Raw genomic sequence first — 13,534 nt, 5'->3', positions numbered from 1 at the left:
CAGGCAGCTCTGGGCTGGGGCATATCCATCCGGGAGGAGAGGCGTCCTGGCATGCTCCCCACACCCCTTGAGCCATGCAAAAGGCCCGTCCCTGGTATACACGCCTGTATCAATCATTAGCTAGAAATCTAGAGCTGGGTAAATATATTTTTGGCTTTGAATGTTGATGACAGAGTTGAAGCGTTACCTGATAAGGTGGGACCACTTCATGTCCTGGTGTGCTATATATTCCTGCTTCTCCCTGCAATCTTCCTCTCCCACACAGAGAGCTAGCAGGCTGCACTGGAGTGGTACCTCTGCCCACCATGAAGATAATGGGGGTTTTTGTGAAGGCAGCTCTAGCCCTTTGCTGCTGCTTAAGTGAGTATTTCCTGGGATATTGCAGAGATCGATCTAGCTGAATTTTCATTTCAGTAAAAGCATTTGGGTCTTGTAACGTGGAGGAGAGCCTTATTCCATGAAGAAATATTCTTCCTGAGGGAGTGTAGCGAAAAATTAGACTTCAACACTGAGGTTTCAGCAAACCTCATACAGGTGACTGTTTTCATCTTCTTGGTTTCTAGGAGCGAATTGCTGAAGGAGCAGTTCTAGTGCAGGGCAGGAGCTTGCACATGGAAGTACTGTCTGCAAGGGCAAAGTAAAACTGTTAGCAATGGCATCTGTATCCATGTGAGCAATATAAATGCAAACTTTAACCTTTAGGGTTGCTCTGCAAGTTTACTGTGATGTTCTCATTAACTGAGAAGGACGATGAGTTTAGAGACAGACAGTGACAGTGGTTGGTGGTCATTTTAAAGACACGTGTCCAAACTTTTAAAAGTAAAATATAAAGTGTCTTACAAGAGGTTAAAATCCAAGAGTACCAAATTGAAAGTTATCTGTATTGCTTCCCTGTAACATCTTAGGGATTGATTAATACATGTGCTCTCCCCTGTTTTATTTCCCCTCAAAAGCGCAATGAAACTTTATTCAGTGACTTTTAATACAACCTATGACCATTTACTGGCATAATGTATTTTCCTAAACCCAGTAAACTAGTCAACAACAGTCACTGAATTTACATGAAAACATTTACATATATCATCTCTGCATATCATTAATTTGATTTTTTTTTTTTCTTTTCTGTCTCCATTTTTTCTTTCAGGTATGACCTTTGGAGTTGAGGTGAGCTACAGATCTATTTATTCTGTTCTATTCCAGATTTCTAGTAAAATAGAAACAGCATGTAATTGCCTGATGAGCAAGTGGATTAAATCTAATGAAAACTTAGCTGCTCAAATAATATTTGCCAGTGCATGATTGAATAATATTGCTAACTTCATGAGAAAGTAAAAGATCCCCCGTATTCTACAATATTTTCAGTTCATTAAATAAAACAAAGCAAGCAAAAGTAATTATATAATCCTATTATATTAACTCTTAGCCATAGTTGAGTAGCTCCAGCCAAAGGCAGTAGGTTATCTCCTCATGAGGAACACTATCTTAAGGTGATATGCTTGAAAGGATCAAAGACTCTGATTCTGATGATTTTTTCTATACAGTAAGACCCAAAGAACTGTGTTCTTTGCATAGGTTTTCTATACCTGTATCATAGAGGGGAAAACAGCAGGGTCTGTGCAATGTATTTGTCTGCAGGTTCTTCCCACGCAGTTACAAGACTCCTGTAACTCACCAGAGACTGCAGCTTGATTGGAAATGATCGGATTTGGAGCTGAGGGGCTCTGGTGTACAGCCAGGCTCCCAATTAGCAGCTGCCTTCATTAGGCACAGTCTCACCCACAGCAGTCCTTCCTCTGTGCCCTGCCTCCCCCGGACCCTGGCAGGAAAACATAATCAGAAACTTCTGTAGAGAAGATTCACTCCTCCTGACGGCCTGAGCAGATTCAAAATAAAAACTCTAACTGACCTCCTGGCAGGAGCTGCAGGCGCTGTGGCTGCAGTGGTGGGAGGCTGCATGGGGGTTTCTTTCCATGCGGGAGCCAAAGCTGGGGCTGATTCTGCGCTGCTTTCACAGGTTGATTGCAGCCAGTATTTAAGCGGCGTCGGCAAGGATGGGACGGTCTGGGTAGCTTGCCCAAGGAACTTGGAGCCAGTCTGCGGCACCGACGGCAGCACGTATGGCAACGAGTGTGGGATCTGCTTCCACAACAAGTGAGTATGGCTGGAAACCCAGCAGAAGCTGCAGAGCAAGGGACTCGAGGTAAGGGTGGCAGCTTCATCCCCTAAAGACAGAGTGGGCAGAGGAGCATGTGAGTTAGCAGCTGGGTGCCAACACCACCAGACTCAGGGTGATGCTGCTTTCTGCGATCCCTGACACAGGTCTGCTTCCTTCTAGGAAACACAGGGACAGTGTGGAGAAGGCACATGATGGAGAATGTGAGCCAAAATCTATTATGGTAAGACAAAGTCCATGGAGGATTTCAGCTGTCTGTAAAAGGGGACAGTTTAAACACCACACACAAGGAAAACAGAACGTGCACAGCTGGTCTGCACAGCCCAAAGGGAATTAAAATCTGATGATAACCAAAGCTGAGAGGGTTTTCATGGGATGTCTGGTACCACGTCTCTGTGCTTTTTTAATTCAGACTTCTAGTCTCTGTAATTGGGAATAAAATGAAAACGTTGTGTTGCCCGAAGGTTGGCTCTCGCCACCTGGCTAGCTCCAACAAGGCCTTGTGAAGGGCCTCACAAAATCCAAATCACAGTCCTTCTTGCTATGACTTTTTTTTTTTCAGCAGGAGAGAATTCCCACAGAACTGACTCTGGCTTTGACTTTTGATAGTGGAATTAGTTTGATGTTGGATTTGTCCCCAAAGGCTGAGGGACTAGTCTGTAGTAAACAGACTACCCAGGAGTGTTTTGTCTTTATATTGAAAATGTGGGGTTTTTTTTCTATTTCTGCTATTTTTACAGATCGACTGCAGTAGGTACCCAAGAACTGTAATAGATGATCATGACATGGTAGCGTGCCCAAGGATACTGAAACCAGTCTGTGGCTCAGATAGCTTCACATATGACAATGAATGTGGTATCTGTGCCTATAATGCGTAAGTCTTGTGCATAGAACATCCTTCTGGATAATTAGCAGTAGTTAAGGCTCTCAGAAACACTTCTGTAAAACACTAGTCTGTCTTAAGCAAGTCTCTTTGGAGCTGGCTGCTTGTAATTCCTGAATTTTCTTCCCCATTTTCTGCCTGTCCTCATGAGGGGAATCACAAAAGAATGAGAGAACAACCCAAAGCAGAGCCATGAACAGATCAGCATTACTTGTAACACCTAATTACTCCTAATACTTAATTACTATGTGATATGGAAATACTGTGCATCTGCTTCTACCATCCATGGGGCGCATTCAGATAAGTCAAGCAGTTGTAGTGTCCCACAACGTGGGTGGGACCTTGCTTGCTTGTCTCAGTGCCTGGAGTGTGATGGGAAAAGTTATTCTCAAGCCTTCCTAACCAAATAATCTATTTCTTTCAGAGAACATCACACCAACATTAGCAAAATATATGATGGAGAATGCAAGCAGGAGATTGTCACTGTAAGTGCAATAGAAGTCAAAAATCCATCTCTTAGGGCTGTTAATAGAGAGAATCCTGAGAACCCCACAGATTTCCCTAGGAAACTGCAAGAGGACCATATGACAAGGCTTACGAGAGTCCCAGTCCGTGCTTTGCCTTTCTGCACAGTGAGGTTGGATTTTGCACCTTCCCTGCTCCAAAGAGAGGGTCACCCCATGCATACCACACCAAACTGATGAAGGAGAAAGGAGATGGATGTGAAATGAGAAGCTGCAGTGAGCCAGTGCTGCAGAACTCACTTCCCAACATACTAAGCTGGCTTTTGTGCTCAGGGGAAGGGGGAGACCCAAGATGCCAAAGTCTTGTGCAGCTTGGCAGTTTTCTCTCTAGAGATCACAAGCATTTCCACTCTTTGCATCAGGGATTCAAAACTCCCGTGCTGGTTGCTTTCACAAACATAGTGAGACTCATAAGAGCACTAAGCATACATATTTCTAGAGTATAGTTTATTGTATATTTGTACAGGGCTAACAGTCTGGTCCCTCAGGAAGAGAAGCTTCTATATTTCAGCACCAAAATTCTGGGATGTAGAAAGTGTGTTCTCCAACTGATAACTAACCATTTTTTCTCTATCCTTTCAAACCCTGTGCTTAACTACAGTGAATCTGAAGTAATAAGTAATCACAGAGCTGGAGAAGTGGGGAGAAAACCTACACAAACCAAACCAGTATTAGTCAGATTTCCAGCTGGTGAAAAATGGTTCCTACTAAACTCAAGACCGTTTTTTGATGAGAATGGGCCCAAATTTTTGTACATGTTCTTCTGCCTGAAGGGTCTGTTCTCCAAGATAGTCCTTTTTCTTGACTCCTAGAGAACTAGGATAATATTCAGAAAGCTCATTTCTGATTGAAGATTTAGCTTCAGTGTATCAGGGCTTTGTCCTGTTGCAGAAACAATGGAGACTGGGATACAGAATGAAAAGGTTTTGCATCAACTTTTCTCTCATAGCAAGGGCTACCTCAGAGCTAATTCTCCTTATTTTGACAGGTTGACTGCAGTAAGTACCCAACAAAAACCACTGAAGATGGCAAAGTATTAGTATCCTGTCCAAAGATCCTGAGTCCAGTTTGTGGCACAGATGGCAATACATATGATAATGAATGTGGGATCTGTGCCCACAATGGGTAAGTGCCACACGTGGAGCACTCCTTCAAAGTAGCCGGAAATGCTTTGCTGAGAACCATCCTTCTGCATTTCTGCTTATGCCTGTTTCTTCAAGTCTCTTAGAAACTGGATTGATTTTGGATTTACCTTGAGTTTCCTTCTGATACCTTCTTTGTGCTCATGAGGGGAAACCATGAAGAGTCAGATGGCAGCTCCTTGGATTAGTCTGTGGGCTGGGCAGTGACTGAACAGAGGAAGGAATGGTTCAGAATATTGCTTTAAATTGCATGTTATGAGAAGATGTGATGAGCTTGTTAATGAGTAAAGTAACATAGCTATTTTATAGAGTCTGAAGCTGTGGTTTGCTTCATTTTGTACATGACTGCGACCAAGAGGTTAAGCGTTTAGTTCCTCAACTTTATTGTTTCCCTCTTCCAGAGAACACAGGACCCACGTTAGCAAGAAGCATAATGGAAAATGCAGACAGGAGACTTCTGAAGTAAGTATTCAATATAAGGCATATTTCTCCTCTTAGCTGTATCAACTGAAAGGTTCCCTGAGGCCACATCTACTCTGAAACTGAGCTAGCATGAAGCCTGGCTTTCTCCATATGTCTATTAAGTCTTTTCAGCCCCTTGTGTTGAGGATGCCTACAAATCCCATCTGTCCTGAGGCAGATGTACTCTGGGCCCTCCTTACCTGTACAGCCCTGGCAGATGGGTTGCATGGGAGCTAGGCACAGGGTTTACATTACAAATTCATACACACACCAGCCTTTAGAGTTGGGGTATATTCTGGTATATGGAGCACACCTGAAGTTTTGATCTGAGTGTGTCAGCTAAAAAGTCCCTGAGCTGGTGTCTAGGACATGCCAACACATAAATGGAGAGACATGGACTTGACGGATGGACCACTTGGTGCGTAAGGAATTGACTGGATGGTTGCACTCAGAGTTGCAGTCAACGGCTCGATGTCCAAGTGGACACCAGTGGTGAGTGGCATTCCCCAGGGGTCAGTATTGGGACCGGTCCTGTCTAACATCTTTGCTGGTGACATGGACAGTGGGATTGAGTGTGCCCTCAGCAAGTTTGCCAATGACACCAAGCTGTGTGGTGTGATCGACACGCTGAAGGAAAGGGATGCCATCCAGAGAGACCTAAACAGGATTGAAAGGTGGGCCTGTGACTTGATGAAGTTCAACAAGGCCAAGTGCGAGCTCCTGCACGTGGGTCAGAGCAATCCCAAGCACAAATACAGGCTGGGTGGAGGATAGGTTGAGAGCAACCCAGAGGAGAAGGACTTGGGGGTGTTGGTTTATGAGAAGCTCAACGTGAGTCGGCAATGTGTGCTTGCAGCCCAGAAAGCCAACCATATCCTGGGCTGCATCACAAGCAGTGTGGCCACCTCCCAGGTGGAGGGAGGTGATTCTGCCCCTCTACTCTGCTCTCATGAGACCCCACATGCAGTACTGTGTCCAACTCTGGGGCCTCCAACATAAGAAGGACATGGAGCTGTTGGAGCGAGTCCAGAGGAGGGCCATGAAGATGCTCAGAGGGCTGGAGCACCTCTGCTGTGAAGACAGGCTGAGAGAGTTGGGGTATTGTTCAGCCTGGAGAAGAGAAGGCTCCAGGGAGACCTTCTAGCAGCCTTCCAGTACCTGAAGGGGGCTAGAGGAAAGCGGGAGAGGGGCTTTTTACAAGGGCATGTAGTGATAGGATGAGGGGGAATGGTTTTAAACTGAAAGAGGATAGATTTAGATTAGATATTAGGAAGAAAATTTTTACTGTGAGGGTGGTGAGACACTGGCCCAGGTTGCCCAGAGAAGATGTGTATGCCCCCTCCCTGGCAGTGTTTAAGGCCAGGTTGGATGAGGCTTTGAGCAACCTGGTCTGGTGGAAGGTGTCCCTGCCTGTGGCAGGGGGGTTGGAACTAGATGATCTTTAAGGTCCCATCCCACCCAAACTGTCCTGTGATTCTATGAAGTCAGTGAGTTTAGGCTTAGATCTTCCTTTGAGGATGTTCTTCAAATGCATTGTTGACAAAGCCCAAATTCTTTTGTTATTTTTGTGTTTCATTTGTATCTGTACTGCAAAATGAAAAGAGGACTTCATTTTTCTCTTTTTTTTGCTTTTCTGGCATGGCTTGCATTTGGGATTGACTGACCTACTTACCCTAGTGATTTGGCATCTCTCAAACTATGCAGTGCTGTGCAGTCCCCTCTGTGCTTGAGAGGATTCATGCAGAACTGACTCAGCATGGTTTTGAGAGAACTGAAATGTAGCACTAGTGTTGTCTCAGCATAAAAGACACGACAGGAGGTTACGTTGGGGTTTTTCTCAGAGAACAAGGACTTCCCCAGGTTTGACACTCCTGCTTTTTGTAGATCGATTGCAGTCAATACCCATCAAGAATTATTAAGGGTGGTAAAGCCCTGATGCCCTGTCCAAGGATCCTGCTCCCAGTCTGCGGCACAGATGGATTTACTTACGACAATGAATGTGGCATCTGTGCCCATAACCTGTAAGTACTGTACATAGGACTGTCTTTTGGACTGACTAGCCATGGTTAGTGCTCCAGATGGCTTTTCTTTTGATAGCAACATATCTACGTGTCTGTCTGTTTCTCTTTCAACCTCCTGAAACCCCTGTCACCTTGCTTTTGTTCCCTGATGCTCTGTTTGTGCTCCTTTGGGGAGATGTAGGAGAGCCAGCTCTCAATCTGAGCACACTGAGGGCTGTGGTATTTGGGCAGAGGAAGGAGTGGATGAGGCTGCTGCACAGCACACAGTAAAGAGACCTGATAGGTCTGTTAATGCTTAAGGTTATGGTTGCTAATGACTTGGAGAAGCTGGTTCATTAGGCAGCCAGATGCCTCCTTTATCTCATATATTGGCAATGAGTTTGGTTTGCTTTCTGTGGCGCCTGGGTGTCGCAGGGCTTAGCTGGTGAGCATGCTAACGCCAGCCTCTCTCTTTCAGACAACATGGGACTCACATTAAGAAAAGCCATGAGGGAAGATGCAAGGAGGAGAGTATGCCTGTAAGTGTAACTAGTTATAAAATAAACGCCACATCCTATTCTCTCTCCAGACTCCAGGAAGACCCTGGCTGGGCTCAGTGCGCCTGCCATGCTCCTGGATGCGTGGAGGGGTGATGCACGGGGCTCGTGCTGGTGCTGCGGTTTTCCCTAGCTGCTCACAGGGGCTGCTGCCAATGTGCTGTACATGAGGGCAAGAGAGAATTGGGACAGCCCGGGACTTCAGAAACAAAATGTCCCAGTACTTCAGATCTCTGAACAGAAATCATCAGAGGCAGCCCAAGAACCATGCAGCCCATTTTAGCACAGTAGGAGAGGAAGACAGAAGGCTGTGTTAGATGTCCGTGTATTCATTCAGTGCTAGGATTTCCATTGCACTAGACAGGCACGTTAAAAAACCCTCATGCTCTGGTCAGCCAGGAAAAATCATCTCTCAAGTGTGCATACAGAAATAGCTTTATTATCCTGCACAGTAACAATATGTGCTGATAATATCTCAACGCATTTATTCTGCTTATGCAGAGCAGCTCTAAAGCACCGAAAATAACTTCATGCATCCTGAGGGACTGCAATATATTTTCTATAGTAAAGGCACATTGTTAAAATGCTGTCTTTGCTTTAATTTGCTCTTGGACCATGTGGGAAATATGCATAATGAGAGACACTGCATTGGGGAAACTATGCAAAATGACAGTGAAGTGTCAGTGATGCTTGGCTAGTGTAGACTGACTTCCAATAGGTGTTTGTCTATTTATCCTCAAATATTTAAACTGTTGGATTTTATATATTGTAAATATTTTTGCAACAGGAACTGGTGAAACAGTTCTTGCTGCTGTTTTGAAAAAGCTGAAACAAAATCTCAGATCTAGTTAACTGTGTCAAGGTGGACTTAATGTCAAACACTTTAAATCAGATTCCTTGGGTTAAATGCTTGTTTTAAAACTTGCATACGTACTACTCTACGAAAAGATTCTTTTTGGCCAGCTTTTCCTTTCTTCCCTTTGTTAGCAGGCAATACCAAACCCAACTACAATTACTTAATTCATTTATAAAGGAAGACTAAACTTAAAAAAACCCTCTGATTTTCCTGGCACAAGCCTTTAAAATCTGGAGGATCAGAGTGGGCAGACTGCAGATGAGGCACTCTTCCATCTCCCAGCAGCTGACCCAGCACTGTTATTTTATCTCCCCAGGTTGACTGCAGCACATACCTGAGCAATACCAAAACTGGCGAAGCCATCAGAGCCTGCCCCTTCATCCTGCACGAGATCTGTGGGACGGACGGTGTCACCTACGGCAATGACTGTGCCCTGTGTGCCCATAACATGTAAGCCCTGGAGGTCACCCCCTGCGAGCTCAACAGAGTTACTTGTTGAGCATTTTTAACTCTGCTTTCTCTTCCAGTGAATTTGGAACCAATGTTGCCAAGAAGCACGATGGAAGGTGCGTAGAGGAACTTCCCCAAGTAAGTGAAACCTAAAGACAAGAGCTTGAGCTGGCACCGATTATGTAACTTGAGTAAATGCAGGTTGATTTTGGTGGTGTAGCCTTCATTGGGGGTCATAGCTTGTGCTGTCCTTTTTTTTTGTGGGTGAATATCACCCTCCCGGCAGCAGGAACGTTGTGCACTTCCTCCATGCAGTCAGGAAAAGAAAGAGGAGAGGACAGGTGAGGAATGAGTTATGAGACAGGTAGCATAAATTATTTAAGGCTTTACAAGAAGAAATCCCTTTCCCACAGCAGTCTACCATAGCTGCCGCAGGAACTGAGCAGTCTGTTTTGGCAATATGGGAAGGGGACACAGAGGACCGAGGGTATCCAGTGCCTTCTGATGCTTGCAGTTTACAAAAGGATGTTCTGCAAAGATTAGGAAATTGCCTGTGTTTTGAATGCTGATACCTAATGTACCAGGGGATTCAAATCCCGGTTGGTTTTTTTTTTTTTGTAAATGCAATGTAATCTGATGTATACCAACAATGAATCTTGTAAAAATACCAGATTAACTATATTTGGCCAGCTCTAAACTATTTACACTCACTGGGGAATAGAAGAACAAAGCCGTCTCATTAGCATGTGTTTGAAAGAGTCAACATCCCGAGTCAGATATTTCATTTCTATACAAACAAACTATGAAATGTCATTCCTTTGTTTTCCGAGTACGCTCTGTGCTCAGACTGGGTGAGATGCATAAATCAGGGAGGACGAGCTCACACTGGAGAAACTGGGAGTGCTAAAACGCAAGGCCAGTTCTTCAACCAGTGTAAATCAGCTTCAACTGCTGTCAGTCCTGCTGGCAGATTTCAACACTCGGAGCCGTCCCGTTGCAACAAAAGGCCTGTCAGCACATCTCTCCTCCATTCTTGTGGGCTGTGAAAAATTCCTTGGTCACAGTCAGCTCTGTCGCAGGATGTGCATAAATCATGCCATTTTGATTTGCAGATTATTTTTGAGCTGCGTTTTGTAATATCCCAGTAGGTTCAGCAAGGTATAGGGGCATCATGATAAATACAAAGCTGAATGAGTGATGTCTACCTTCAAACCTTGATTCAGTCTTCTCCAGCACAAGGCTATGAAAGGAAATTGCTAGTTTTCCATGAAGAATGAGTTAATATATAACTATAATTCATCCTGTGGCAGATCCTAAGAGACAGAGGCATAAGCAGGAGGGGTTGTATCTGGGCATCCTTGTACAGAGCAGAGTCTGAGCCAGAGCTTTTGCTGTCTTTTTTCCCCAGCTCGACTGTAACCAGTACCCAACTTCCACGCTGGAGGATGGTAGGCAGCTGATGGCCTGCACGATGATCTACAGTCCTGTCTGTGGTACTGATGGTGTCACTTATGCCAGCGAGTGTACGCTGTGTGCCCACAACCTGTAAGTACTCATCCTTTTCTCTGGGGGATTCACAGTGGTGGTGGTTGGATCCATCTTTGAGTGCCAAGTAATGTGCAAGGGCTCTCTCTAAAACTCTGTGCTGGATGGGTCCTGTCTGTCTACCCTCGTTTTCCTCACTGGTGTTTGATATGGGTGTTCGACCCCAGAGCCCCACAAAGAGGGATGCATCAACTGGGGAGAGTGTTGTTCCAAAAGAAACTTGCCTGGTCCATAAGGGCATGTTCTTGCTAGTGCTGTGCAGGCAATACTGAGCTGATTAATCTGAAAATCTGTATGCTATGTGGGAGTGAGGTTATGTTCTCACACTGCAGATGTAATGGGGAAGGTGCAGCTAATGATGGTCATCTTCCCCCAGGGAGCATCGGACCAATCTTGGCAAAAGAAAGAATGGACGCTGTGAAGAGGATATTACAAAAGTGAGTGGGAAAGGATAGGAACAAAGAGCGAGGTCCAGTGTCAGTTACACTCATGGGGAACCGTCCTCTGCTCTGGGTTACAAACTGGGGGAGTGGTGGTGTGCAGACCTGAGGAGATCCCTTGGGAATTTCACACTGGTCATAGGAGTCAACATCCATCCCATTGCTGTGTAACTGTGCAGGAAAAGATGTGGCACTGAGCAGAAATAGTATGAGATCACATCTGCCACCAGGAGGAAACTTTGAGTTGGTTATTATGATGTTACAGGCAGTTTCATTTCTCAGTGGGGTGTCATTCCTTATCCTGGGGGGACCACATTTTTCTCTCAGGCAGAGAGACTCATGTCTATCTTCCACGTGCAGGAGCATTGCAAGGGCGTCCAAGAAGTCTCTTCTGTCTGCACTAAGGAATATATGCCCCACTGCGGCTCTGATGGCACAACGTATGGCAACAGATGTATTTTCTGCAATGCCTACCTGTACGTACAAGACCAAACCCCTTCCTTTCATGATCAATTCCTGTACCTACTATGAATGCAAGGCTGTTTTCAGAAAGCATTTTTGACTGCTTATGGGCATATACTGGATATTTCTGGTGCACCATGACTTGTGCAAGGAGATGGTTTTTTTGTGTTTTAAGGGAAAATGCGAAGAGCTCATTTCTGTGATCTGCACGTGGCCTCCTGTTTGTTAACTTCAAAGATATTTTACTCATTTTCACCAGTACATAATCTGTCACACAAGCTCATCAGGATATGTGGAAAATACTTCACCAAACCAACTGGATTGTGTCAAATACGTGAAACCTTTCATCTTTCCTTTAATGATAACAATGAAAGGGAGTATTTGGGCTCTTGAGACTGTTCTTTATCTCCAGTCAACACTAAGCCAACACTTGGGCCAGTGAAGTGAGGAACAGGGCTTCAGCACTGAATGTGCTCTGTGTCTAATCCTTCTCTCTCCTTTTCTCACCAGGGAAAGCAATAGGACTCTCATCCTCATGAGTATGACTGAATGTTAAGTCTGTGCTGGTGTCCAGCCCAGGAAGACAGCTCCCTTGCAAGTGACTTCCCATGGCTGATCTTCCTCAGCAACTTTCCTTCGGGTTTGTCTTGTTTCCTTAGCTCCTGAAAAACTTGTTCAATAAACTCACTTGGCAACGTTTCTCTGTCTTAATGCTACTTCTCATCCCTTTTGCCCTTTCTCCTCCCTGACACGATACTTCTAGTGGTGCATATGTATTTTACTGTTGATGTTCTGCTCTACCAAACACTGTGGGTAAATCTTTTCCTGCCTTGTGTCAGTGCCATCCCTGCTCTGATGGCCTGGCCTCCCCTTGGAGCTCCCAGGCACTTCCTTACTCCTCAGAGTCTCCTTGTCAGTATTAGTCTCATCTAACCATTAATATCTCTCTGTGACCTGATCACAGACTCCATCTTTATAGTCAACACAAGGAAACATTCACCTCAAGGGCATAGTCCACCTCCTCTATAAGGCAATGTCTAGCATGTGGGTGGTGGTTTGCTCTCAAGAAAAGCACTTTCTTGCTGTGGACTAGAAAGGGAAACTTACTACCTAGCCGAAAGGTGCCCCTGTCCCTGGTTCCCACTGCCTGTGCAGCCTGTCCCATGGAAGAGGCAGCAGCTGCCGTCAGGAGAGGTGATCCCAGCCTGTCTCCACTGACCTCCAGTGCTGTGTGCTGTTATAGGGTATAATCTAGAGGAGGGGAATGTCAAGCTCCCTTTAGGGCCACAGACAGCAGAAGTGTCCACTCACAAAATATTTTGATTTATTAATGTCACAGAATATCTCCAGGCCTGGTGGGCAGAAATCACCCCTGGGGTGGGCACAACCCCAGTACAGCCATCACTGCAGCCGCCTTCCTTCTAAAGCCCTTTGGGAAGAAAAAGGATGCAGAAGTTCACTTGTGACCAGTTTTAACTGAATACATAGCAAGCCATAGGAAAGTGGTTCTGCCCGATAGTCATGTTTTGCTTACTTGTTTGAGGCCAAAGACCTGAGGACCTGGTGATACAATTGCTGTCACTTTGCTGTCCATACGGATAGCGGGGAGGTAGGCGGACCTGGGGGCTACCCTTCATCTGTTGGCAACATAAGTACAGCCGCTATCACTAGCTCCACACCAGTTCACCAAAGCTATTGCAAGTCCAATATTTCAGGGTTAAAGGATTTCTTGTGGACTACAGCTAGCACCCTCCTGATTCAGTGTCCCATTGTAGTTTACCAGAGAATAACACAATTATTTGGATCACTTTGGAATGTCACTCTTTGAATTGTCGGGATAGATGAATAGGCTGAAGGCAAATTTTCCCAAATTGCAGATACTGCAGGTATTGTACCAGGGAATGAAGCCGTAGTACCTCCATGCTATTAGAGTCTGTGGCTGGCATGTACTTTTCAAGACGATTTGTAACTAACAATGGCTTATTGTACTTTTCTTGGGTCTGTGTCCTAATGTAAACATTCCCTTGGTTTACATAACCT

The 13,534-nt window shown here is 45.1% G+C and overlaps 1 protein-coding gene across 1 annotated transcript; it reads left to right on the top strand.

Moving 5' to 3' along the window:
- Positions 1 to 272: 272 nt before the first annotated feature.
- On the top strand, positions 273 to 12,193 carry LOC137667978 (ovoinhibitor-like). The gene is made up of 16 exons (XM_068409247.1): positions 273 to 360; positions 1,145 to 1,164; positions 2,015 to 2,151; positions 2,336 to 2,396; positions 2,914 to 3,047; positions 3,481 to 3,541; positions 4,569 to 4,705; positions 5,124 to 5,184; positions 7,069 to 7,205; positions 7,663 to 7,723; positions 8,914 to 9,047; positions 9,125 to 9,185; positions 10,456 to 10,592; positions 10,969 to 11,029; positions 11,393 to 11,508; positions 12,005 to 12,193. The coding sequence occupies exons 1-16, from the start codon at positions 306 to 308 to the stop codon at positions 12,048 to 12,050; spliced, it is 1,419 nt and encodes a 472-aa protein (XP_068265348.1). The 5' UTR covers positions 273 to 305; the 3' UTR covers positions 12,051 to 12,193.
- The last annotated feature ends 1,341 nt before the right edge of the window (positions 12,194 to 13,534 follow it).

This window comes from Nyctibius grandis, chromosome 10, assembly GCF_013368605.1.
Source record: "Nyctibius grandis isolate bNycGra1 chromosome 10, bNycGra1.pri, whole genome shotgun sequence".
NCBI lineage: Eukaryota > Metazoa > Chordata > Aves > Nyctibiiformes > Nyctibiidae > Nyctibius > Nyctibius grandis.
Note: the sequence above shows the minus strand (reverse complement) of the source record. Positions and strands in the feature narration are given on the sequence as shown.